A 25,615-nucleotide genomic window follows, 5' to 3' on the forward strand; every position below is an offset into this window, starting at 1 on the left:
AAAAATGTTTTAAATTTACAAACCTTTTAATTCCTTTTCCATTCCTCTTGAGAATGCTGAAACATAATGCACTGTGTGCAATATTTGATGTTCTTTTATTTTTAAACAAACGTCTCTACATGTATTGAGAATGTGTCGTTCTTCAAGAGTTTCTTCAAAGGGATCTAAAGGTACTGTTATTGATCCTGATTCTGCACATAGTGAATAAATGAAAATGATGAAATAAAAAATTTTGAATAACTATTTTTCAAAATTGAAAAAAAATTAAAACTTGTTTATTATACTAAAAAATTAACTTCATAATTATTAATTTTTTTTATAATTATTTTTCTACTTAATATCTGCCATATGTAAAATATAAATAAAAAAATTCATTAGTTCATGTCATAAATCAAATGCAAAAAGAATGTAACTTAGAGCAAAGTTTCAAGTTTAAGTTATCCTTGGGGTCGCGATCGCGTCACAAAACGAGTTACCATCTTTGTAAGGGGAAAACATTGAATAAAACGCGTTATTAGTGCGTTTTGTTTTAGGTTTTAACCCGGCGTTAAAATATTGAAAACACTGAAAAAAGATATAAGTGAAAACTTTTGAAAATCACAAAGTTTTGTACAAACGATCGATAGCATGTCGTTATATGAATATTGCGATAAACTAGATTTTGAGGCTTTAGAAAGATATATTAAAAAGTTGGAAGTACTTGGTATAAAGCAGTGCCCATACAAGTTTGCTGCTGACAAATGGAAAAAATGACCCAACAGAGTGGCCTCCAATACAATACCATGATCTGTATAATTATTTAATTAAAAGTCCGAAAGTTTTTTCACCGGGAGCAATGGAAAACTATAAGGCGTTGGAAGCATATAAGTACTTTGTTTCTGGTTGGGTACAGCCTTTATATCATATTGTTTTAAATTTTGGTCATGTTCTTTTAAAAGGCGAAGTAAAGCCCTCCTACAAAACCAACAATTCTCCATATACTGCATGGGTTGCTCTTACAAAAAATGGATCAGTAGTTTCTAGCCACTGTAATTGCATGGCAGGGTTAGTAAATGTGATATACTTAAATATTTTTATTTACAGTTTGAAAGCTATTACTATTTATCTTTATGCTCTATTAAAACAGTAGAATTTTAATAGAATTCTTTTACAACATCTAGTAGATTTCTTCAAAAGTTTGTCATAACATAGTTGAATTCTACAAGAGTTCTACTGTTCGAGAACATAGCAAAACAATAATCAGTTAAACTTTTAATGATTATTTGTACAAGTTTTAATATTTATTTATAGTTATTAATACAATTTTTTAGACTCGGTGAAACATGCTCACATGTGGCTGCAATTCTTTTCAAAATTGAAGCAGCTGTCCGATTAGGAATAATTTCTAAAACCTGCACTGATGTACCATGTCAATGGAACCAAATATTTACACGTGATGTAAAACCTGCTCCAATCACAGGAATAAATTTCTATAGCGATAAGGCTAAGTGCAAGCTACAACTTAGGATGCGAGAACCTGTTGTTGCGGTAAATGTTTTTGCACAACTTTTTTATTCATATTATTACAAATATATTATTTTTATTTATATTATTACAAATATAAATATTCAAGTTTTTAGAAAAAAGCTTGGTTTTTCTATTTTTAAGATATATAATTAAGATTTTTATTGTTTATTTATATTGTAGAGATTTATATTTTTTTAAATAGGCATTAGCAGAAGATCAAAATCATTTTTTGAAGTCTCTTGAACAAAGTAACCCAAAAATTGCTGTATTGTCATTGTTTAAAGGTTTTCAAACCCCATTTTTAAATTCAAATGTTAATCAATTGACTTTAAAACTTCCACAAACTTTAAGAAGCTTTTATCAACATTCATACCTTAATCTAAGTGAGCAAGACTTTGTTATAGAAGCTAACAATCTTGCTAAGTCACTGAGTATAACAGCTAAAGAAGTAAATTACCTCGAAGAAGCAACCAGAGCTCAGTCAGCCTGTGTATTGTGGCATGAGCATAGAAGTGGAAGAATAACTGGCTCCTGTATTTATGATGTTATGCGAGCATCTCTTAAAGCTCCATCAAAATCTTTAGTTTTAAAGATAACAAAACCTAACTTTTCTTCGATAAATACTCCTTCCTTATTATGGGGAAAAGAAAAGGAAGAAATTGCTCTAGCGGAATATATAAACATTTGCTCAGTAGATGGTTATGTAACTGAATCAATTTGTTTATCTCCTACAATGGTTCATAAAGATTTTGAAGTCATTCGTATCGGTTTTTATGTTTGTCAACAAAAACCATGGTTGGGAGTCTCACCAGATGGCTTTGCTTTTTGTTCGTGTTGTGGTTATGCTGCCATAGAAGTTAAATGCCCTTACAGTTTGAAAGAAAAAGGGTTATCAGGTGCTATAAACAGTAACAGGTTTTACATAAAAACACAAAATTCAAAATATTATTTGGATTCATCCCATTATTATTATGCACAAATTCAATGTGAAATTTTTATTTTGGAGGTAAACTATTGTGATTTGATTGTTTGGACACCAACAGAATTTGTTGTGTGCAGAATTGAAAAGAATCTAGATTTTATTGAAAACATAATAGTAAAAAGTCACAGTTTCTGGAGAGAAGTCATCCTCCCTGAATTAATGACACGCAGGATAGAAAATGCTGAACCTATTTTGAATCGAGAAAAGTCTAAACTTAGTTATTGCATATGTAACAACGAACAAGTGAACACTTCAACTGAAAATGATGGAGATATGGTGGGTTGTGATAAGTGTGATCAGTGGTTTCATTTAAAATGTTTAAAACTTAAAAGACTTCCAACTTCAAAAGTTTGGTATTGCCAAAAATGCAAAAATGGCATTAAAAGTAAATATTTATATTTTATAGTTGCTTGTATTTTTTTATATTGAAAACAAGTTATATAACTAAAGAAATTTTTTATAATCTTAATAGTTTATTTCAGGAAGTAACAAATTTGTGTGCGATGTGATGGTGCATTCTAAGAAAAGAAATCAAGATTTATGCTAAGGTGCTGCGCTACTTATAAAAAACGGTTATTTTCATAGCCACATATTATTAAAAACATTATAGCATAAAATTTAATTGGTAAAGCTTGGTATGGTAAACTTTATAAGTTAAATTTCACATATAATTTTTTAAGATTAAAAATAAAGCAAATTAATAAAAAAAATATATATATATATTAAATGGGCTGTTACTTTCAGTTATAGTTTATTTATAACACCTAAACAAATTTAAGAAAAATAATTCTATTATTTTTACTATGGTGCAGGATGGCCCAGAACATGCGTAAGTAGGCAAAAAATTTTTGCCTAGTTACGCATGTTCTGGGCCACCCTGAGATTTTTGAGACTAAATATTTAAGATATGACACTTACAAGCATTATGCAAACTCCAAACTTAAGTATGCTCCTGCTTATATAAAAATGTTTGCAAAAAGTTGCAGTGGTTGGAGACTAGAAACAAGAATATCCCAAATGTGGGGAAAATGACTTAAACTTTATTTTCCACTGCAAAATTCTAAATTTAAATTCATGGATTGGTTTAAATTTAGAATTTTTTTTTTTTTACTTTTAATAAAAGATTTGACCAATTTACAACCCCTTCATTTTGGGGAGAGTGGAAACTTTACAGGTTTTGTCTGTGTCAAACACTTAAGGACTTTACTTTTATTACTTTAAGTTTAAAACCTATTTATGAATTTAGGTATAGTATAGATAACTTTTAGGTTAGTAAGATAACTTTTAGTTCCCAGACTCCAAATTTTATTAACCTGGAGTTCTTGAGTCTCCATGAAGCTTAAAAATTAACTAACAGATTTAAAAAAGTGATTACTTGGTAAGGGCTATAGACATGGGCTCCTTAGTTTTAAAAGCCTCTACTTTAATAAACAAATAAATCTCCAATTTTGGTAAAAGATCTTGTTTTCAATTAATTAATTACCCCTTCAATCTAAAATTTTTTTATAAATATCCAACCCCTCCTAACTATTGACTCTATCTCCCAAAACAAAAAATATATATGAAAAAAACAACAAAAAAACAAAAATTAAAATAGAGTAGAGACTCTCGAGTCCTTAATACAACGGGGGGAGGGGGGGGAGGTTGAAGGGGAGTGGAATTTTAAGTCTATATGTAATAAACGGGGGGTGGAGGGAATTACAATATAAGTATTTTTATAAAAAAATCAATTTAGAAATCCAAACTAATATTTTTTACAAAACACGCATTAAACTATTTAAATCTAGCGTGGCTCGCGGTCAAATGTAAATGTCAAATTAAAAAACCCCTACCCATTTATTAATTTTAAAGGAATGTAAATTTGTTTCAGGATTTTCTATACTTTAAAAATCACCTGTTTATTAAATTTTAAAAATTTCTGGAAAACTTCTTGTTATTAAGATCTTCCCTGTTTATTAGCATAAAAAATGTAAACCTATTGACTATTCCGCTCCCCCCCCCCATCCCTCTAAATTTATGCGAATTAAAACATATCTCTGCCCATCAAAACAATTACAACTTTTTAAAGCTATTTAACCACCTTTTAACTAGGTAGGTGACATAGGCAAAGGAGTCAAAATCAGAGGTTTCCCATAATTCTTGATTTTAAAAATTATATAAATAACCCTTCCAAAAGAAAAAATGTAACATTTTAAGATTTTGAAAAACTCTATAAAATATATATTTCAAATGCATAATTAAAGTTCATGCTATAATATTTTTAATAATATGTGGCTATGAAAATAGCCGTTTTTAAAAGTTGCAATTAATTTGCTCAGCACCATTCTTGGTTTATGATCCATGATATCCATCGGTAACTAAATAATTAAAAATAAAGATAATTATAGGTTTTATTATTATGACAGATTAATATAATAAAATAAAACTTTTAAAAACAAGTCTTGATGAATTTTCAATAATTTTTTTTTAATTGATTAACTTTAAGGATTTCAAAAACAAGATTTACATAAACTAAAATAATACTTAAAAACGACTTTTATATATATTTAAAATAATAGTTACAAATGCATACATTATTTAAATACTATACTTTCACCCAAATTAGTAAGAGCAGCACAAACCACGACAACTTTATCACAGCTTGCTTGAATTAAACATAATGCTTCCTCTTTTATATTTTTTACAGTTCGAATTGGCAAAACACCTTTTAAGATAGTATATCGATTTTTTATGAGTCCAATTACTCTCTCAATATGAATTCTAACTGATGCTATTTTCCTAGATGTTTCAACCTCATCTGCAGAGAGTTGTAATTTATTCCTTGTGAATGCTGGAATTAAAAGCTCAGAACTAGAATTTGCAGCAAAATCATCTTGTAGGGTAAAACCTCTATCAGCTAAAATTTGATCACCTGGACAATGGTATTTCAAAGATGTAAAATTTGATTCACGGACAATCTGATTGTCAGAAGCTCTTCCACCCCAACATTTTGAAACAAAATTGATAACACCTAATGGTGTACATGAAATAAATACCTTTAAAGTGCTATGTTTTTTATAGTTACTGTAACATTGAGCTTTTGCCAAAAATGGCCCAGGTGATTCAATATATATCTCAAAACAGTCAATAACACAAGTTAATCTAGGAAACTTTGACTTAAATACTGGTGGGATTGTATCAAAAATATGCTCCCTGCACTCCATTCTAATTAAAAATAATAATTTCTCTGCCATCACATCTAACCACTTCCAAAAATATTTTATAGCTGAAGTTTTGCAAATATTACATATATGAGCTAACATTTTAAAAGTAATATTATGGCGCAGCTTAACAATAGTTAATATTATTTGGTCCTCCATATTTTCTTTGCTTGTTAGTTGATCGTTTTCATAACCTTTGCAAAGATAGTCCGTTAAATGTATAAAAACTTCAAGTTTAAGACCAGTCAACATAATACAACTTTGAGGGTTCACTCTCAAGGCCTGAGAGGAACAGGAAGAAATGTAATTTGACTGTTGTCTGTCATTTAATATTTTAATTTCAGCTCGTAGACTATCCATTTCAGCATAAATACTTACACGCTCACTATCCATTAATTGAGATTTTACAAAATTAGTTGAAGATGACAAGCAAACAAGTGGTATTTCATTAACTTCCATTGAGGAGCATTTTAATGTTGAATCCACTGAAAGGGAAGAAACAATTTTCTGCTTTTTATTAGACAAATATTGTATTTCAGGTTTATTGAAAGCTGAAAACAATGTAGGAATGTAATCTGGATCATTTAATGCATTTTTCTTTTCACCTAATAGAAATAATTTATAATTTTTTAGACTTTACTAACATATATATATATATATATATATATATATATATATATATATATATATATATATATATATATATATATATATATATATATATATATATATATATATATATATATATATATGTATATGTATATATATATACATATATACATATATATTATATAAGTTGTTTCAAACATACCAGAAATAAAATGTTTCGAACAGACATAATGAAATCTTGACTTTGGTGACCATAGCTTGTTTTTAATAATATTCCCTTCTTTGTCAATATCATTACGACTAATTGCTTCAATCCAAAGTTTACGACGTAATTGATCTTTTGGTATCAAATAATATTTTAGCTCTGGAGAAGTTTTAATATTGCTTGAACATCCAAAAGCACAGCAACTCTTAGGCATTTTTAAAAACTTGACTTGGTGTTTTTTCTATTTTAGAGCCGGGTTAAGTTATAAAACAAAACGCGCTAATAACGCGTTTTGCTCAATATTTTCCCCCTACAAAGATGGTAACACGTTTTGTGACGCGATCGCGACCCCAAGGATACTTAAAGCCTGCATCAATTTTATATAAAAGCAAAAAACAAAATATATTAACTTTTAAAGATATACATTAGATATATTATTAGAAAGTATCAATTCTTGATACTTACTGAACATTTAAACAAAGTTAATAACATTTTAACTAACTTTCTTTTTTAAGTAGTTTAACTTTATTTTAGTGCTAATTAGGCTTAAATACACTTAATGACATTGATTAATGTATATTATTAATGTAAATAAATTGATGCCATATTATGTTAATAATATTAATATATTTGTTCAAATATATTTACATTAAATATAAAAATCTTACCAACAAAATTTTCAAGATCTAATGAAGAAACAATATCACAAACATTACAATCTCCCAAATTATTCTCGTCCATTTTAATTAACTTTTAAATTTTTTTGATAAATACAATATAAATATTAATAAACAAATATTGGTAAATATCCAAAGAACAAGCTTCGTACGAAATTTTTGATTTCAAAAGCATGGTGAAAATTTTTTCGGATGGTGTTGAGACGATCTTTGCGTCATATTTGATTTCAATAAATTTTTCCGTAGTCTGCAAATTTTAAAACCTATGGCACCTCCTCCTTTTGGTGCATGCTAAAGATCGCTTACCGAAAACGATGCCCAAAAAAAATATAAATAAATAAAAAAGATTCATGAAACAAAATATAAGAAATTATAGTCTACTGAAAAACATTGCCATTTGGCATTTTCAAACCTCCACGATTAATTTTAGAAGTATAACCTCAAGTTCTTCAAAATAAAATATCGTGCAAAATTTTTTTGCACGATATATGCAGATATATATACTAATCCTACTTTTGTTCTATTTGAACACTCTTTTCCAGCTTAAGCAAATTGTCAAATATATTAATAGCATTACTGCTAACCATAAGCGAGATATCGTCTCGTTCTCGTTTCTCGTGAGAAATGGCACTTCTCGTGAGAAACGAGAAATAGAAAATTCTCGCGAGAATTTTCTATTTCTCGTGAGAAACGAGAAATAGAAAATTCTCGCGAGAAGTAGAACTTAAGTAGACTTAAATATTATAGTAGAGAATAGAGTATAGAGAAGTAGACTTAAATGTTATATTATTTTCCAAATTAAAAATTATAATAATTTACAAAATGCTTAATAATTTGTTTTTTTAATTAATTAATATTTTGACTCCGTGATTTTAATAAATCTAAATGAAAATTTAATTTGTTTTTGACAAAAACAAATTAAATTTTTAATTAGATTTTTAATTAGATTTTTTAATAACATTTTTTTTTAAAATCTAATTAAAAAATTTTAATTAGATTTTAAATATTTTTAATTAGATTTTATATACAAAAACTTTTTGTATAAAATGGTGCACTTTCGACTTAATTTCATTAGTTTACCAGTGGAATTCAACTTGACACATATTGTTCATATTGAAAAGAAATATTCTTGCCTCATTTCAACGATCAAAAACGTCACCAAGAAAAAATCAAGTCTGGAGATATTTTCAAAAAACAAGTGACGGTGCTGAATGCAAGGCGTGCAAAAAGTCTTTGAAAACCAAAAGATGGAAACACAAGCGGACTTCATCGTCACCTCGAAAAAAAAACACAGCCAAGATTACGTTGAGTATTCTGAAAAAACTGACGACTCTCTTCTTCCTCCTCCTAAGAAGAAACAACGAACCATGGTCCTCCTCTTAAGAAACCTCCTCTTAAGAAGAAACAACGAACCAATGCTTGAAACAAAGTCCAAATATGCCAAAGAAAATTCCATTCAAAAACAGTTTGACTCTGCAATGCTGGATTACTTTTGCACTGATTTGGCATTCTTTTCATTGCAAACCCTAAACTGAGCCTTCATCACAGCACAACATAATCAAGAAAGCTTTCAATTCGGTCAAGAGAAGTTCAAGCTGGAATGAAGAGCATAATAACGGAGATCACGCCAAATCTAAAAAGTGCTGCATTTACTTCTGACCTTTGGACTTCTAGAGCTCAGGACAGCTACATCTCCTGGACTTTTCATTGGAGACTACATCACTGGATACCCCATGTCCAACAGTTCCCAGGCAGACACACAGGTATCTTAATTGAAGGAAGGCTAGATTCTTTCTTAAAAGAACTAAATTTGCCTGCTGATTTGCCAATGTACTGCGTGAACGACCAAGAAACATGAAACTTACAGTCAAATTGTCAAAGCATTGTTAAATTTCTCGTCTCGTTCTCGGTCTCACTAGAAGTACTAACTTCTCATCTCGGTCTCGTCTCGATTTGAAAAAACCTAGTCTCGCTCATGGTTAATTACTGCTAAGAAAGTATCAACATTTCTGGCAGTTATGTCCACTTTCTGCAGCTAAAAAATCTAGAGTAAAAAGATGGGGTTTTGCTCGTTGAATTCTTACTTAGTAAGAGTTCAACAAGCAAAACCCCATCTTTTTACTCCAAATGGCAAAACAAATTACTAGTTTCCTAGTCATTTGTTTTGCCATTGTTGCAAGACTAAGAAAAAATGATAGTCTAGCATCTTCTAAAATATAACTGCTCAATTTGGATCTTTACATCGAATATCAGCATACAGCCCTATTGCATAGAAAATATTCCAGAACTTCACAAATACTTCATTAAAAGTTATGGTGTCGTCTACTTCTTTTATATTAATGTTAGATTTTAAAGCAGTTACAGTTTCATCACATTGTAGGCAAGTAGACACCTTTTGTCTTTCAATAATTTGCTTTTTTCTGTGGTTCAGTTATTAGGAACAAATTTAAGTAGATGCACAAAATTGTATAAAAAAAACATATTGCTTTTATTCAACCATGGATCAACACGTTTAAACATTTTAAATAGTGCTTGATTTATACGATTATTGTCACATATTAAGGCAATCAGCGCTTTTTGATCCCTCTAAAACAAATCGAGTTTGTTCAAACATAAATTCTGCAAAGATATTGATGTTCTCCATAAAGTGACATTAACATAAAATTTAAAACAGTAGTTGCTAAAGAATCTGATTTAGTTACTGTTTTCCCAAAGAGTCAGCGAGGTAAGTAAGAGATGATTTGATGTAAAGGAATTTAATCATAACCGAGTATGTAAAAGATAGAGATATTAGCATATTATTAGCATATTAAAATACTAGCATTTTTTATTGTAATTTTTTGAACTTCAACATCAAATTAGAGCACTTTCTGTGGATTTTCAGACCTATGTTTTTGTACGATGTTTTTATACATAAAATTACGATGTTTTTATACATAAATTTGACAATGTAAAAGTTTTCTTCAAACTCTGTTGACTTAATGATTAGTAACTGGTCACCAGCAAAAGTTACAAAAATTTACAAAAAAGTTACAAAAAAGTACAAAAATTTACCAAAAAGAGCCAAAAAGTTACCAAGTTGCAAAAACTACACCAACATTAATTTCTTTATTTTGTAACTGAGTAATGCTAAAGGATGTAATTATATTAACAGCTAAAAATATATCAAGTTCATCAGACATATTGTTCCAGACAGATGAAGATGCTTTTTTAATGGCGGTGAAAGAGTTGGTATTAAATTAGATTTGACACATGTAAAAACTGATGAAGGATCACGAGGCCTTTAATGGTCAAATTTGGTTACTGTTGGATGTTCACAAGGAAAGTGTCAACTATCCATCTGGATTTCGCAACTTCGCAAATAACCGTATCTGGACTCTCAGATATATTGTCTCGTGGTATACAAATATATTCTTCTTTTTTATAAGGAGGCCGTACAACTTTTTCTTTATTTTCTATTGTAATTACCATTACAGATCGTCATACAACACTTTTCAGGCATTTTTTGTATATATGAATTTTAATTTAAAACGCCTTTTAAATTAAAACTCAACATTCTGTTTGATATATTTAAATCCGCAATTCCATTTTTAACTTATGTTACACGCGCAACAAATTTATCAAATATTTGCTTATTTCAACTGTAAATTAAACATTTTTTTTTTGTATGAAAGCTGTTGGTCTAAAGAATAAAAGCTGAGTCTGGTCGAAAAAGGACGAACTTATTACTGAAAATGCCACTAAACTTTACGTTACACGGAGAACAAGGTAAAAAAATTGCTTCAACTTTTAGGTCAGATTTTTGCGAATCAGTAAAGCAGTTTTGTATGAGAAACTTTCACAAGATGTTGAAAATTTTATACCAATTTAAAAAATGTATAAAAATTTATCAGGCTATAGAAAAGAAACTTACGTTACCAAGCGATTGCAATCGTGGATTTTTTTTTATCAATTATTAGGAGTTAAAATTACATAACAAAAGAATTGCGAAAGTATTGAACTCTTTCATTAAAAATAATTAACGATGGAAATTTTAAAAAACTGGCGGCACTCTTCCTGTGTGATTTTTCAAAACATTTATAATTATGAAAACAAATTTTCCACAAGACCAAGAACAACTATAAAAAATTAAGAATACATAAACAAATAAAGGGACAATAATATACATTAATTTTAATTAACATTAAAATAAAAAACAAAAGATTGTTCTAAATTCTCCTGATATAAAGTTTTAGTTATAAACCAACATGACGAATAAGAATTACTTAATGACGAAACTTGCGAAACAAATCGTTTTGAAAGAATATTTGCGAAAGTAGCGTTTTGGAATTTGCACTTACGAAATAGGCTCGAAAGCATTCATTAAACTGTTATACAAAAAAAAATTTATTACTTACTATTTAAATAAAATAATGTTGTTAAATGATTATTCAATAGTTTATACATATATATCTGGTATACATATCGTCCCCTCAGTATTATCTTGTTCTATGTCGCTAAACTATGGTTTTGAAAAAAAGGCATTTGAATTTTCAAAAGCCCTAAAAATATTCAAAATAAACTTTGCACCAAATTTTGTTGTTATAAAATTGTCAAGGTCAATATATAATACCCTTATAAACCATTTTTAGAAAATTATTGTGTATTTAGTGTTTAAAAAAATGATTTTTGACTTTTGAGATAGAACAAATTACTGACAAACTTTACAAAATACAAAAATTGTATAATGTTCTATGTCAGTTTCTTTGGGTTTTTTTAATTATAGTTTGTCCAAACATGCACAAATGTCTTATTTGGTGAATGTTTTGAATGTATTTCTTACCAAGGACGGATACAAAGATGGGAGTATCCCCCTTCCCCCCCCCCCCCCCATCTTAAGAATTATCAATCTTCAAAAAATTATTGATAGAAATTAAAAAAAAAATAAAAATACAAAATATTAGTTTGCAACATTTGAATTTTGGCAAAAAAAAGTTAGTTATATACACATTTAATATATTTATTAGTAAACTAATTTATAAGCATTTTTTTACGCTCTTCGCGTCCATCTTATTTTTGTTCAATATGACTTAGATGCTGAGCCCGTTCACAATCATTTAAAGTACCTTCAGCACTTTTGATTTTAAAAAATTTACACTAATTACACCTATCTTTTTTTCTTTGCCGGAAAGAATTATTGAACTTAGTTAGAAAAATGATCAAATAAAACAGTGGTTTTAGCTGAAAAAAATCATTTTTTTTGGTCATATAACCCCCTCCCCCCTAGTACAATGACCTGGATCCACCCCTGTTTTAGACATTATATGGTTGTGTTCAAGTAAAACATTTTTTTTTCATGAAACAATTATATTAAGACATAAAAATAATTAAGAAAAGTACATGGGAGATGCACATGAATTACTAAACACAAAGAGTTGCCATATAATTTCTATCAATCTCAGGCATGTAGGGCATCATTTTTTTAATATCTTCATTCTTTTCTTTTGAAAGTAAGTGGCTTTTTTTGGTCTGAATTGACAGTTTTGGTGCAGTTATGGGATATGCTGTAGATTTCTTTTTTCTTAATGATTGGGCACCTGCAAAAACTGAGGTGAAGCCGTCTGCATGTTTTGTTTTAAATGAAACAGTAAAAGGATGATTGGAATAGTATTTTAATTGCTTTACTTGAGTAAAGGGCACTTTGGTAAAGTTATAGCTTTTAGCTCCAGCTTGAATATTTAAAAAATCAACATCTTTCATCTGCAGGATATTGAAAGGTTTCTGTCGCCTAACAGACTTTAGTATTCTGATCAGACCCAGTGGACTGTATACCTCTTTTTTTTTAATTTTTGGTCAATGCTGCTATGAACCGCATCAACCTCTTGAACACAGCCATGTCCGCTTGCAGAAAACTTTTGAGTGATAGATTCAACATCAGGATGAGCATTTAAAAAATGCTTTATTGCCGTGCTCATAATACTGTTTCTATTTTGTGGAACGCAAGAATCTGACCATAAAATGAGGTTCTTAAGTTGTGGATGGGTGGTAAGCACAGATTCTAAAATTTGTAGGATTGCAGATGCCAAATCATTTCCGGCTCTGCCAGATTGGCTTTCAGACCAGATACAACAATAAACATCTTTATCTAAAGAAAGATGTGCTGTCATGTTATAAACAGACAGCTTCCTAAGATAAATAAAGATGGATATCTCAGCCTTGGGAACTGTTAAAACATTTTGTAAATCAAAACAGAGAACAGGATGTCCTGACTGTCTGTCTTTTTTGCGCTCTTCGCGTGCATCTTCTTTTTGTTCAATATGACTTAGATGCTGAGCCCGTTCACAATCACTTAAAATACCTTCAGCACTTTTGATTTTAAAAATTTCACACTTATCACACCTATCTTTTTTTCTTTGCTGGAAAGAAATATTGAACTCAGTTAAAAAAATTTCAGAGTATAAGTGCTTTTTAGCCGGTTGAAATCGTTTTTGCTGACAAAAGTCTTGGTAAAGCTCATACAGTCGACTAATAGACAATTCAGACTCAAAGTATTTTCTATTTGTATTAGCACGGCAATAGTGCGAGTCTATAACCGGAATACTATATATGTGTTTCCTAACGCCATCTCTGACCGCGTCAGGAATTTTCTTTTTTGTATGTTTACCTTGTTTTCTTGGGGTAGGCGTGTTTGTATCTGTTTGGAAATGTTTATAAAAATATGAAATTCTTTGTTGGCTTATGTCAAGAGTGTTTAAAAAGAAAGGTTTGCAAACTCTGATGGGAATCCCTGCCAGGTGAAAAAAGTAGGCAAATGAGTATTGCCGCCTCGATGAAATTGCAAGTGTTCGTTTAGTTTTTTTCACAATACGTGTTGTATTTTCACTATAAAAGTGTGCTTTGAGGTCATCATTGAGTCCCCAAAATTTGTTAAATAGTAACTCCCGTTGCTCTTGCGGAAAATAAATGTGGCATTTAAATTTACAGTTAGTACAGTCCTTCTCATTATTAATCTCTCTATTTCTTCTTATCACTTTATTCCTGCTTTTATACTCCTGGCCAGCTTGACGCCTTTTTTTATTGACATTGCATTTCCAGCTATCTGGATTTCTGGTACTTTTACGTCCAACTTTTTTTTTTGTCGAGAGTTGCTCTATTGGCACAACTATTTCTAAATCCGTATGTAGTAGCTTATTGTGGAAACTTGAATCGACACTGTAGAAATAAAAAGTATAAACTTTAGCTACATTTAAAAACAACATAATATTAAAAAAAAATCAAAAATTAATGACAATTGGAATTTCATAAGCATCGTAATTAGCAGGGTAATATAAGTTATTTTTTTACAGTTAGGAAATAAATAATATAAAGAATTTAGTCTTACTTAAAGACTTTGCACAATATATATATAGTTATTTAAAGGCACAATATATATAGTTATACATATAGTTATATATATATAGTTATACATATAGATTTATAGTTAGTTAACTACTAGTACTATGTATGAGAGCTAGTCTTAAGTTATTTTAACCCTTTAATGCACGATATTTATATAATAGTTGATAATGCACGATATAATAGTTGACTATTTTATCGTTAAAAGAACATAAAATGGAATCCAATTATCGGAAAAATAAAATTTTCCTTTTTATTTTCAAATTTTAAAATTACCATAGTAATAGAAACTACTTACGAGTCGGTATTAAGTAATTCAAAGTCAACTGTTTCTTTTGTAACTAAACCAATAAACTTACTTGACGACATTTTGAAAATATCAAAATGAAAAGTCACGTGACTTGCGCTACAACATTTATTTGCAGATTTGGGCATTAGAACATTATAATACTAAAATGTTTTAAAAAAGTGAAATAGAATAAGATAAAACTAACAAAATACGTAAAATTGTAATTAGAACAAAGTCAAATTGAATAAATCTTGACGAAGCAGATAAGTTAATAATTTATTTATAAGTGGAAATAATACATTATACTTTTTTAAACAATAAAAATTGGTTTTTGCAAAAAAAAAAAATTTGTAGATAGAACAAGATAATACTGAGGGGACGATATATATATATATATATATATATATATATATATATATATATATATATATATATATATATATATATATATATATATATATATATATGTATATACAGACACACACACACACACACACACACACAGTGGCCTAGAAAGATTAAGAAAGTTAGGATGCAGGAAAGGGGGGGTTAGAAAAACTTAAACTTTGAGTTAGTTATAAGGGAAAGGGCAACGATTCCTCCGCAACATGTCTCTATGCCAATGTTTATATATATTTATATTTATTTAAGTACCGACTCGGTTGTTTATTGCCTTTGGCTAAGCAGAAATAGAGGTTTACTATTTATATTCTCATATATAAAAACTTAGTAAAATATTTGGTTTCCATTACAAATTTTAGTTGAACTTTAAGTGTTGTTTGGCTCTTGTCAGGTTCTTACTGAACCTTGAAAATAATTTATCACTACCTCCTAAGACTAGCCACAGCTCTGAATCTTTCAGCGTTTGTATAGTCCTGGTGAACTTCTATGCTAGAATTTTTCCACAGGCGAAGACCCGGGGATGGGTCGCATTGTACGTGCCTGGTTTTTTGCTACAAAATCTTGCAACTAATTTCTTACTGCTCTACGAAACAGTTAGAGCTTTAAAACTTTCAGCAGTTGTTTAATCCCAACAACATTGGGTTGTTGAAAATCAAAGCATTTTCCAGGGCCAACGGTACAAGGGGCAACAAATGCCCTTCCCACCCTACCACCCTGAATTTTTTTATTTCTTTATTAAGAAAAACATTTAAGAAAAAATCCTTGATGTGTTTAATCAAGGATGAGTTTAAAATTTTTTTCAATTTACTTGTTGTTATTGAGTTAATAAAAGCAAAAGCTCATATAACAGAGCATTTAAAAAATAAAAAAATTGAAACTGACTAAACATAAAATAATACTATTTGAAAACAAGTAAGAGCTATCTATAGGCATTTTATTATATAATTAAGTTTTAGCATTCATCGCTTAAATTAGGTCTTTTTTTGATTTCAATAAAGGAAAAGTTATCTTTATTATCTAATTCTTATTCATTAAATGACATTCTAAAAAGTAGATTTTAAGAAAGTCTTGATTCTTTTATAGAAATTTAAAACTGAAGCTTATCAATATCATATAAAAATTGGTATTTTAATTACTTAGTTAATTATACGTATTTGATTCATAAAACTTAATTGAAGTTTCGTAAGTTTTTTTCCGATAAGAACTGTTTCGCAAGTTTCGTTTCGAAAGAAATTTGGTTTTTTATCATTATTTTAAAAAATAAAACCTTAAAATGTTCATATATTGCAATACTGAAAATAAAATTTTATTATAAACATTTTGGTATATAAAAAATTTATTTTTCACAATTATATCCGTTTGACCAACAAAATTTTTATATAGACTTCGACACGTCGTTTAGCAAAAGAGATCGTTTCGCAAGTGCGACTTCCGTAAGCACTACTTTCGTATGTAGCAAAATTGTTTTATTTCGTAATTCAACTTGCGAAAGGCTACATTTTCGTAAATAGCATTTGCGAAATGAACATTGACGGGTTTTTTTTGTTTCGTAAAATTCGGTACGAAAAAAGATTCTTGATTCTCAATATCCTTTCGAAAGAATTTTATTTTTCCGGCATTGTACGAAATATTCCGGTTATAAACTGTAAAATGCATGTAGTTTTAACTTTTACACAAATTCAAAATGAAAATGTGCTTTAACTAAGCATCGTTATTCAAAAAAAGTTTTTAACTAAATTTTAGAAAAAACAAAACTTTATCATGTTTTTGTTAATTTACATGAAAACTGCATAAGTTCTTTAGTTATTTTTTTGGAATATATATATTCTATTAAGTATAATATCTGACCAATAAATGTTTGAACATTAGATCCATTTTCACGCTAAATCAATCCGATTATGCAAAGAAATTCATGGTTAAATATAATTTTGCAATGATACTTTTTTATAATGCGACAATAACGAAAACCGCAACTTTCGGAAGTATAAAAATAACTTAAATTAATTTTAGTACTAAAGGTACATTTCAAATTAACTTTTGTGCCTACATCAATATTCATTTGCTAAAATTTGACGAAAAAGAGAATAAAATTTGACTTTTTCATTTTCCGCCGTGGAATTGCCCATATATGATTTTGTCAAAAAGTTTAATTGCAAGTTGTCTATCCAATGAGAATTTCACGATTTTCTTAACTGGGCACAATATAAAGTAGGCAAAACAATTATTGGAAGAGCGCAACAACAAGAAAGAAGAGAGAGAGAGAGAGAGAGAGAGAGAGAGAGAAAAAGAATTGTATAACATTGATGAATAACCTAAATTATACTCAACTGTAACTTTCCTGAGAGAGAAAGAATGCGTTGAAGATGAGATCTCTTAAACAAATTAATTTTTGTTAAGGCATTATAAAATTATTAAAATTAAATTGTTGAAAATAACTTTTTCAGGATTAGTCCTTAGAAAAGACAAAGTTAAAAAAAAAAAAACAAGGTCAAAAACATTAAATATGAAATACAAATCCATTCCATCTAAAAATCGTCATATATTCTTAAACTTGTTACTTAACGGTTTTAGATAAATATGGTTTATGGTTATGGTTCAAAATAATAATAATAATAATAATAATAAAGAAAAAACACGTTATATAATTAACACACACCTACTCACAAAATTATTTAATAAATAATTGCTAAAAAATAAAAGCACTTAGTTAAGAAGTATAATATAAAAATATTTAAAAATGTGAATAGTTTAAAAGTATAAATGTGTATGAATAGTACATATATGTTTTTCAAAATTATTATAATTTGACCCATTATCAAGTATGTTATATTTTCATTTTAAAATTTATTTTACAAAAACTGTTTTTGAAAATTTAAAGCTAACTTGTTAAATTTTACAAATAAAATTAGTTGTAAAAAAACAACAAAACAAAAAAAAACAGTTCAATAAAATAATAAACCACTTTTTTTTTTTACTTTGAGTTTAAGAAAATTTGATCAATAAACTCTTTAATTTAATCAACAATTTTAAAATAATTTTAATACTTTGTAACAAATTTAATATCCAGTCAATTTTTAAATTTACAGATGACATTTTTTGACATTTCAATTGAAATATTATTAATTTTGGGGGAAAACTGCGAACCTTTCGTTGGAAAACTAAAAATACACTATTATTTTTAAAAAATCAAAAAATAACAGATACAAAGTTTTTTTCGAACGGTTTCTCCTTAATACTTAATATTTAATAACATCTAATTAATAAAAGTAGAAAGATTTTTGAGCTTTGCTGTAAATTTATCATAGATTTTTAAACAATTATTTATCATAGCCATTTCTCATCATCAAGAACAAAACAAAAAAACAAAAAAAAAATTGCTGAAAAAGTTAAAAATGTTTTGAATAATTTTTTTAATTACCAGCATTAAATTGCAACAAAGCATTCTAAGCTATTCCAAATCAAATCAATAGAAAATTGAATTGATTGGATGTTTAGCAACAAATGCTTCACCAACACATTCACCAACTCATTCATTAACACAACAGCAAACCAGGTGAAATACTTTGAAAACTATTATTTCAATAATAATTATGCTGTAAGATCCATTATTTCTTCATCTGAAATTTTGAGTGACAAACTGTTTTTAAAGAATTCATAAACACTCCAAGATATTGCACAAGAAGGCATGTGGTATACAATACGAGCTTGTGTACCACGAAAGTATCCATATATTCCTTGAAGTTTATATACAGTTTTTAAGGCTGAAAACATACCTCCTACAAATCCCTTACTACGTAAAACTTTGCTATTTGATATTATCTCACTAACAGCACGTTGCTCTTGCGTATTAAGCAATGTTTTTGCAACATCCAAAGGTGTAGTGATGGCAGCAGCAACTCCTCCAGCAATCGCTCCTGATAAAAGGTGTGTTTTAGGATCATAACCACCTGGAGGGTTTAATAATTCTCTAAAATATTCATATGTAACAAAATGAACACATTGAAATGGAATGTTCATAGTAAGTTGAGTAGTGAAACTGCGGTAAAATGCACCCACACCTTCATTTTTCAAAATGGTTTGTGCACAATGAAATGCACCCCTATAGGGACTTCCATAAATTTGCAGCCTCTGTTTAATTACTAAAAATAAATACCAAAATATATGTTAGTAAAACACACTTTTTTAAACAAATTTTATTTAAAAAAATTATGTAACCTTCAACTGGATTCATAGTCCCATCATGAAAACAGGTAGCAACAGCTCCTGCAGCAGCTATGCATTAAAAAAAAATCAAAAAATCAAATTGTTATTAGTATTTCAAAACAATATGGAATATAATTTAAAAATGAATCTACTACCATTAGCAATAGGAAGGTTTGCTCCATTGACATCATTTCCAAATAGTTTTTTAGTAAGTTCATAACTAGAAAAATATAATGCATGCGCTGGACCTGCACCCAAAGCTACAATATTAACACCATGAAAAGGGCGAAATATTCCCTCAGTTTGCATTATTTTTTTAAGAGCATGATGTATACTAGTATATACAGCCCTTGGGTCTGGTCGAAGACTCTGCATTCTTGTCTAAAAAAAATAAACAGTTATAAGAAACACATTTTGAACACAACCATGAGGAAATTTTATTGTTTGTACAGTTTGTAAGAAATGGAACCACAAAAGATTTTGTATTATACACAGTGCTCCTAATATTGTCGGTTTTAAGTTTAAAAAACTTACTTTTAAGGAATTTAAAAAAATAAAGTTGAAAATGAGATTGAAACAATTAATAGTAATTTTTGTTATCTCAGAGATAAAATTAAATCAGCTGATGGGGTAAAAGAGGCATCACAGACAAAAGTAGGATGGGCCTGGGCCAAGGATTAGCATTATTAATACAGATTAAAAAAGTTATGCACAACACACATCTAGAGTGATGACTATGAGTGATGTTTAGTGATGAAAGTTAGCGGCAGATGTGTATTTCAGGCATCCCCTTTAGTAAGTCCATAAAAAAGTCTTATACGATACAAGTATTGTTGAAAAGAGTCTTATACAAAAAAAAATTTTTATACCAAACAAGTATTTAGCCTAACCCTTTTAGGGCTTAGGGTTTGGTTAGGATATGGCTTTTAATAAAATAAACTTTAGTTTTGGGTTCAGGGCTAGAGTATAGTTTTAAATAAATGCTATGCATAAAAGGTGACTTATTTTTAACAGACTAACTAAAGGGGGTGCCTGAAATGCATCTCCATCGTGTCAGTTTTAGGAGAAAAAGGTTGTTTATAAATGTTTATTCCTCTATGTATTATATATATTTATTCATAACTATATACAATACAATTTAATTATGTAAATATAACTTTTTAATACAGTTTGTGTTTGACACTAGTAATTAATATATTTTCAAGTAAAACTCATTTTAATTGTAAATTTATTTATTATTTATTAATAATTTATCAGATATATTTTAAGAGGTTTTTTTTGGTCTTTATTTTTATTTTGATCATTTCTATGAATAGATAATATATAAATGTATTGGTGTATAAATGATACAGATATAGTAAATGATAAATGTATTTATGGATTACTTACTTTGACACTATCTATTGGGTACATCACACAATGCTCCATAATACCCGCCGCAGCACCAGCCATTAAATACATACTAACTTGATTCCCCCCTAACATAATTGGCACAGAATCTGGCAAGTTTGTCAAACTATTCTTTTCATTTACTTGATCTGTTGGTTGCTTGATGGTTGATTTGTAGTCTTCTAATGGTTTCGAAGGCAGTTCTAGCGTTGTGTGATGAGACATACTAGCTATAAAAAGTTGATTTGTTATTATATAGTAATTAGTTTCACTTATAACTTTGTCAAAACCATGTTATCTACACCGTAAAGCGTGTCTTTTACGTCAGATTTCCGTGCTTGTCTCAATTAGTCAATATGTTATTCGTTAATTATAGAATATCAAATTCAAAAAAGCTTTAAAAATTAAAGACTTATGTCGATAATTATTTTCGGCAATGTCCTTAACATGACAATTTTCTGGCTTGACTTACAATATGGTATATTTTTATTGGTTTTCCCGGCCCAATTTGACAATGTATCATTGTATTTTGACAACGTGTCATTGATTTTTGACAGTATTTTCAAATAAACTTTAATTAATAAAAATTATTAAAATAAAAACTAATTAAAATTATTATAATTAATAAATAAATATTAAAATTAAAATTACTATAATAAACGTGTCATTGATTTTTGACAGTATTTTCAAATAAACTTTAATTAATAAAAATTATTAAAATAAAAACTTATTAAAATTATTATAATTAATAATTAAATATTAAAATTAAAATTACTATAATAAACATAAATTTTACCCAATTAAGGAATATTGAAATCGGGGTATAACCTTAGGCTAATTACGTCGATTCGTTCGTTGATTAATTTCTTTCCGTTTGCTAAATATTTTTCCAATACAGAGTTGTTAGTTATGGCCTTGGCCTTGGCCTCGTCCATGCCTAAAGACCAAAAATTGAGGCCTTGGCCTTAAAACTGTTGGCATTGGCCTTGAAAATATTGGTCTTGGTCTTGATGTTTTGGCTTTGGCCTTAAAAAATACATAAAACTAAAGAATTAAAAGTTTACATTCTTTATTATTATTATTTATTCATTTTATTTAGGTACCCTAAGAAATCCTTACGGTCTTATCACAGGGCACCGCGGATGAGCTTTTAATCAGGAGTTCACGCCTCCTTCCAAACAGATGTTGTAGAACTTGCCCAGAGGTGGGAATTGAACCACGGAACCTTTGTTTCTGAGGCAAGTGCACTACCACTGCACCACGGCTGCTAATGTTCATCATTATGTATTTTTGTTTTCTGCTTTTTTTTATATCTACAAGTATATTTTCTTATTGACTTCGTTGAGTTCTGCGCATAACTTTGGTCTATTTTTACAAAATGTGGTTTTATTGTCACAGCACTTGCTACTTACAGTTTTGTGGATAATTGGCTTTAACGTAAGGCAAAGATTTAGTTCTTTGGTCTTGAAAATGTTTGTGTAGGCCTTGGCCTTGAATCTATTAATCTTGGTCTATATGGCATTAAGCGGTGAACATTTTACTGACTATATTGCGATGTCTGTCACGGACAATGCCCGCTTTTATCTTCGATGAAAGCGGACATTGTCTGTGACAACTATACCGAGAAGGTATCTCATATCGTAATCTCGTTTCGTGTGGTATTGCTTATATACTAATGTCGATACCATTAATATTGGTTCGATACCACACGATACTGATAATAAAAAGAATAGTATAGTATCAAATGGTCACATTTAAAATTAGAAAAAAAATAAATTAAAATGTGAACTTTTGAATTTAAAAGAGTACAAGTAAGATAGCTTTTAAGAGGTTTAGTTAATAATGTTTAGTTAATAATATTATAAAAGGCATTACGAATAATGATTTGTTTACCTTGGTTGTTAAATGTTGAACACAGAACGAAAGACTAAACCAGAGGAGAACTACAATACCACGCGAAATTTAATTAAAGTAACAATACCAGATGAGAAACTAAAATACGGAAGTAATACCACACAATAAATTAAATTAAAATAACGATACCAGTTACGAAATTAAATTACGGAAGCAATTCCACCCAATTAATTAAATTAATGTTGCAATACTATTTAAAACAATAAATGATCTTATTGTTTAATATAACGTTAAATGGAGAGGTCTCCAATTAACGTTTTATAAATTAAACAATAAGACTTTTCCCCATCTATTTAGCAAACATTTATTTGTCTTGCTGCATGTGGTTAAAACCACCTTTTTGATATGAAACCCATGTTTTTTTGATAAGAATTTTTGAGAGGTGACGTGGGGCAAAGTAAATTAACTTATTCTCTCTTATTTCTACCACTTTTGTGTAAATATTTTGTAAAGATCTCTTAAATATTTTGATGAGGATTACATCTCACTGAGACGTGTCTGCACGATTGAAAGAATTACAAGGCATTCTCTTAGAAGTACAAGAACGTTTTTTTTTTCCTAAACGCGTTTCTTCGATAGCTTTAGTCGATTAGCTTTAGCGCCGGTATCTTAATATATATATGTTATGTATATATATTATATATATAACATATATAATATCTTTATATATGTTGTGTATATAATATATATACAGCTTTAAAAATATTTTACTTTGTTTTTTCAAAAATCGGAAAAAAATTTAAAAAAAGGTGTGTGCAAGTATAAGTATTTGTATTTGAACCACAGCAATGCATTTCGGAAACGCTGCGAGCTAACCACTTTAGCCACTAAGGCGTATTGTTCAATAAATGTTTTAAAACTATTTAATAAACAAAAGATCTTATAAAACGGCAAATAAATACAATAAACCAAAGTTAAGAAGAATGTAATTTTCAAGTAAAGTAAAACTGTGAAACTTGGTATAATTTTTAACACTACATAATTTGAAATTTACATATGTTAGATATTTGCATAAACTTTTGTTCACATTATCTTATAAGAAAAAGTGCTGCAACTCCTTATCGTTATAAACTAGGGTTTAATGACTACCATAAGTTCCGTGTCAAACGCGTACGAATGAGCAGCAGCAGTATTAAATTCAATATTAATATATTATCGGATAGGAATGGGTAGGATATAATTTTGCTATTTTAAATTGAAGTATTATTGAGGAAAAAAATATTTATTAACCTTAGAGTGCAAACTTTTAAGTACAAACTAGTAAGGGCCTCACCCGGAAAAAAAGATACGAGGCGTTCAAAAATTAATAAAAAATATAAAGTATATCATAAACATAACCAAAAATAATAACATAAAAATCATAAAAAATATTTTTGACAACTTAACCAGCTCCCCCCAAAAAAAGAAAATAATTATACAGGTTTACCTAAAAAATCTTTTTCTTTGTTTCTTTGATAGTTCGTAAAACTCGTTTAATAAAAATTCCTATTAACTATTAACCATTATATAAATTTGTATACTGAATGAATAAAAATTCCTACCTAAAATAATAGGGATGCAGAACCTTGAAAATTTAGGAAAGAGTGTAGATAGCTCAAACTTTTACATGCTACTCAAACTACAAAAAGACAACTCTTGTTTTTTCAAAAAATTTTCTTCTGAAATTGAAAAGTTTTTGAATCGCCCTAAAACGAAAAAATACAATAATAAAAATAAAGTAAATAAAATTCTATCTTGCTCATACAACGCTTTGTAAGGCATGCAAAAGTGTAAGGGAATCACAGTTTTGAAGATTGTGGCCAGTGAAACAGCTTATCAAAGCTCACCAAAGAACAACTTCTGAACTGTATTCTGCGCGTTAATAAAGAATTCAAGATTGAGGAGTTTTTTTTATGAGATTTTATCAAATCGAGAAAATCAAGAGCACAACTTTGTTTAATTGTTTGATAGACGTTTTGTGCCAATCGAACCTGTCAATCCAGTATTGTTGTGACTAATGTTTCGACGAACATTAGTCACGACATTTTTTAACATGTTTGGAAGGGTTGCAGAGCTTAATGGAGGGAAAAAATGAGCGGGAAATTTACATTCACTGCAAAATAATTACAATTGAAGATTTTCTTAAAAAGAAAGGAAAAATGATCAGAAATAAAAAAAGAACTTGGAAACTAGAAAAAGACGATTAGGTCTTGTTACGTAGAACCGCTAAAATTAAACCAAGTTAAATACACTATTTGGGTAAAATGCATTAAATTTAAGTTAAAAAAAAAAGAATCAATTATATATTTGATTACAATACTATATTAGATAAAAATAAGTTCTTTTATTTCTGATTCTGGGATAAATCTATATTAAAGTTATTGATTCATAAGATAATTTTCGTTCTTTCTCTTTGCAAGAACACACAGATTTAAATGACGCTGATACTTCTTAACTAACACAATGTTATAATAGTGGAAAATATAATTTCAATTCCTACTTTATACTAATTATATTATTCATTCTGCATTTTCATTTCCTCAAATTATCAATAGATGGTAGTTTATAATTGTTGTGTTATATTCACTCACACACGTAAACATATATGCACTTACACAAATTGATAGACATACATAAATCTACATATAAATTCACACTCACATATGAACATATATATAAACTCATACTTGACTTTTTTTTCCTCATTCCTCGTTTTTTTACTTTTATATATTGCAATAAATTATTACAATAAAAGAAGTTAAACAAAAATTTATAGAAGAATTCTAAAATTTTTGTTTTACTTAGTAATTTGTTAATACTAAACATACTAGATAATTGCTAGTTAAAAAAAAAAAAAAAATGGAGTCTTAATAGTATATTTTCAGT

The 25,615-nt window shown here is 28.7% G+C and overlaps 3 protein-coding genes across 4 annotated transcripts; 1 reads left to right on the forward strand and 2 right to left on the reverse strand.

The window, feature by feature from the left end:
- The first annotated feature begins 576 nt into the window (after positions 1-576).
- On the forward strand, positions 577-3,047 carry LOC136078307 (uncharacterized). Its single transcript, XM_065793820.1, has 3 exons — positions 577-1,044; positions 1,311-1,527; positions 1,709-3,047. Exons 1-3 carry the CDS (start codon positions 836-838, stop codon positions 2,915-2,917), a joined length of 1,635 nt encoding a protein of 544 aa, XP_065649892.1. The 5' UTR covers positions 577-835; the 3' UTR covers positions 2,918-3,047.
- A 1,610-nt stretch (positions 3,048-4,657) lies between these two features.
- LOC136077798 (uncharacterized) lies at positions 4,658-6,742 on the reverse strand. Of its 2 annotated transcripts, XM_065791957.1 has the most exons (3): positions 6,500-6,742; positions 5,061-6,293; positions 4,658-4,845 (listed from the first exon to the last, which is right to left on the reverse strand). In XM_065791957.1, the coding sequence occupies exons 1-2, from the start codon at positions 6,714-6,716 to the stop codon at positions 5,062-5,064; spliced, it is 1,449 nt and encodes a 482-aa protein (XP_065648029.1). In that variant the 5' UTR covers positions 6,717-6,742; the 3' UTR covers positions 4,658-4,845; position 5,061. The 2 variants fall into 2 exon arrangements, with proteins under 2 accessions (XP_065648029.1, XP_065648030.1); XM_065791958.1 differs by lacking the exon at positions 4,658-4,845 and having other exon boundaries at positions 5,012-6,293.
- Positions 6,743-18,047: 11,305 nt separating this feature from the next.
- LOC100198773 (mitoferrin-1) lies at positions 18,048-21,176 on the reverse strand. Its single transcript, XM_065793822.1, has 4 exons — positions 20,837-21,176; positions 19,603-19,828; positions 19,460-19,516; positions 18,048-19,383 (listed from the first exon to the last, which is right to left on the reverse strand). The coding sequence occupies exons 1-4, from the start codon at positions 21,059-21,061 to the stop codon at positions 18,833-18,835; spliced, it is 1,059 nt and encodes a 352-aa protein (XP_065649894.1). The 5' UTR covers positions 21,062-21,176; the 3' UTR covers positions 18,048-18,832.
- Between the last annotated feature and the right edge of the window lie 4,439 nt (positions 21,177-25,615).

This window comes from Hydra vulgaris, chromosome 03 (genome assembly GCF_038396675.1).
Source record: "Hydra vulgaris chromosome 03, alternate assembly HydraT2T_AEP".
Taxonomy (NCBI): domain Eukaryota; kingdom Metazoa; phylum Cnidaria; class Hydrozoa; order Anthoathecata; family Hydridae; genus Hydra; species Hydra vulgaris.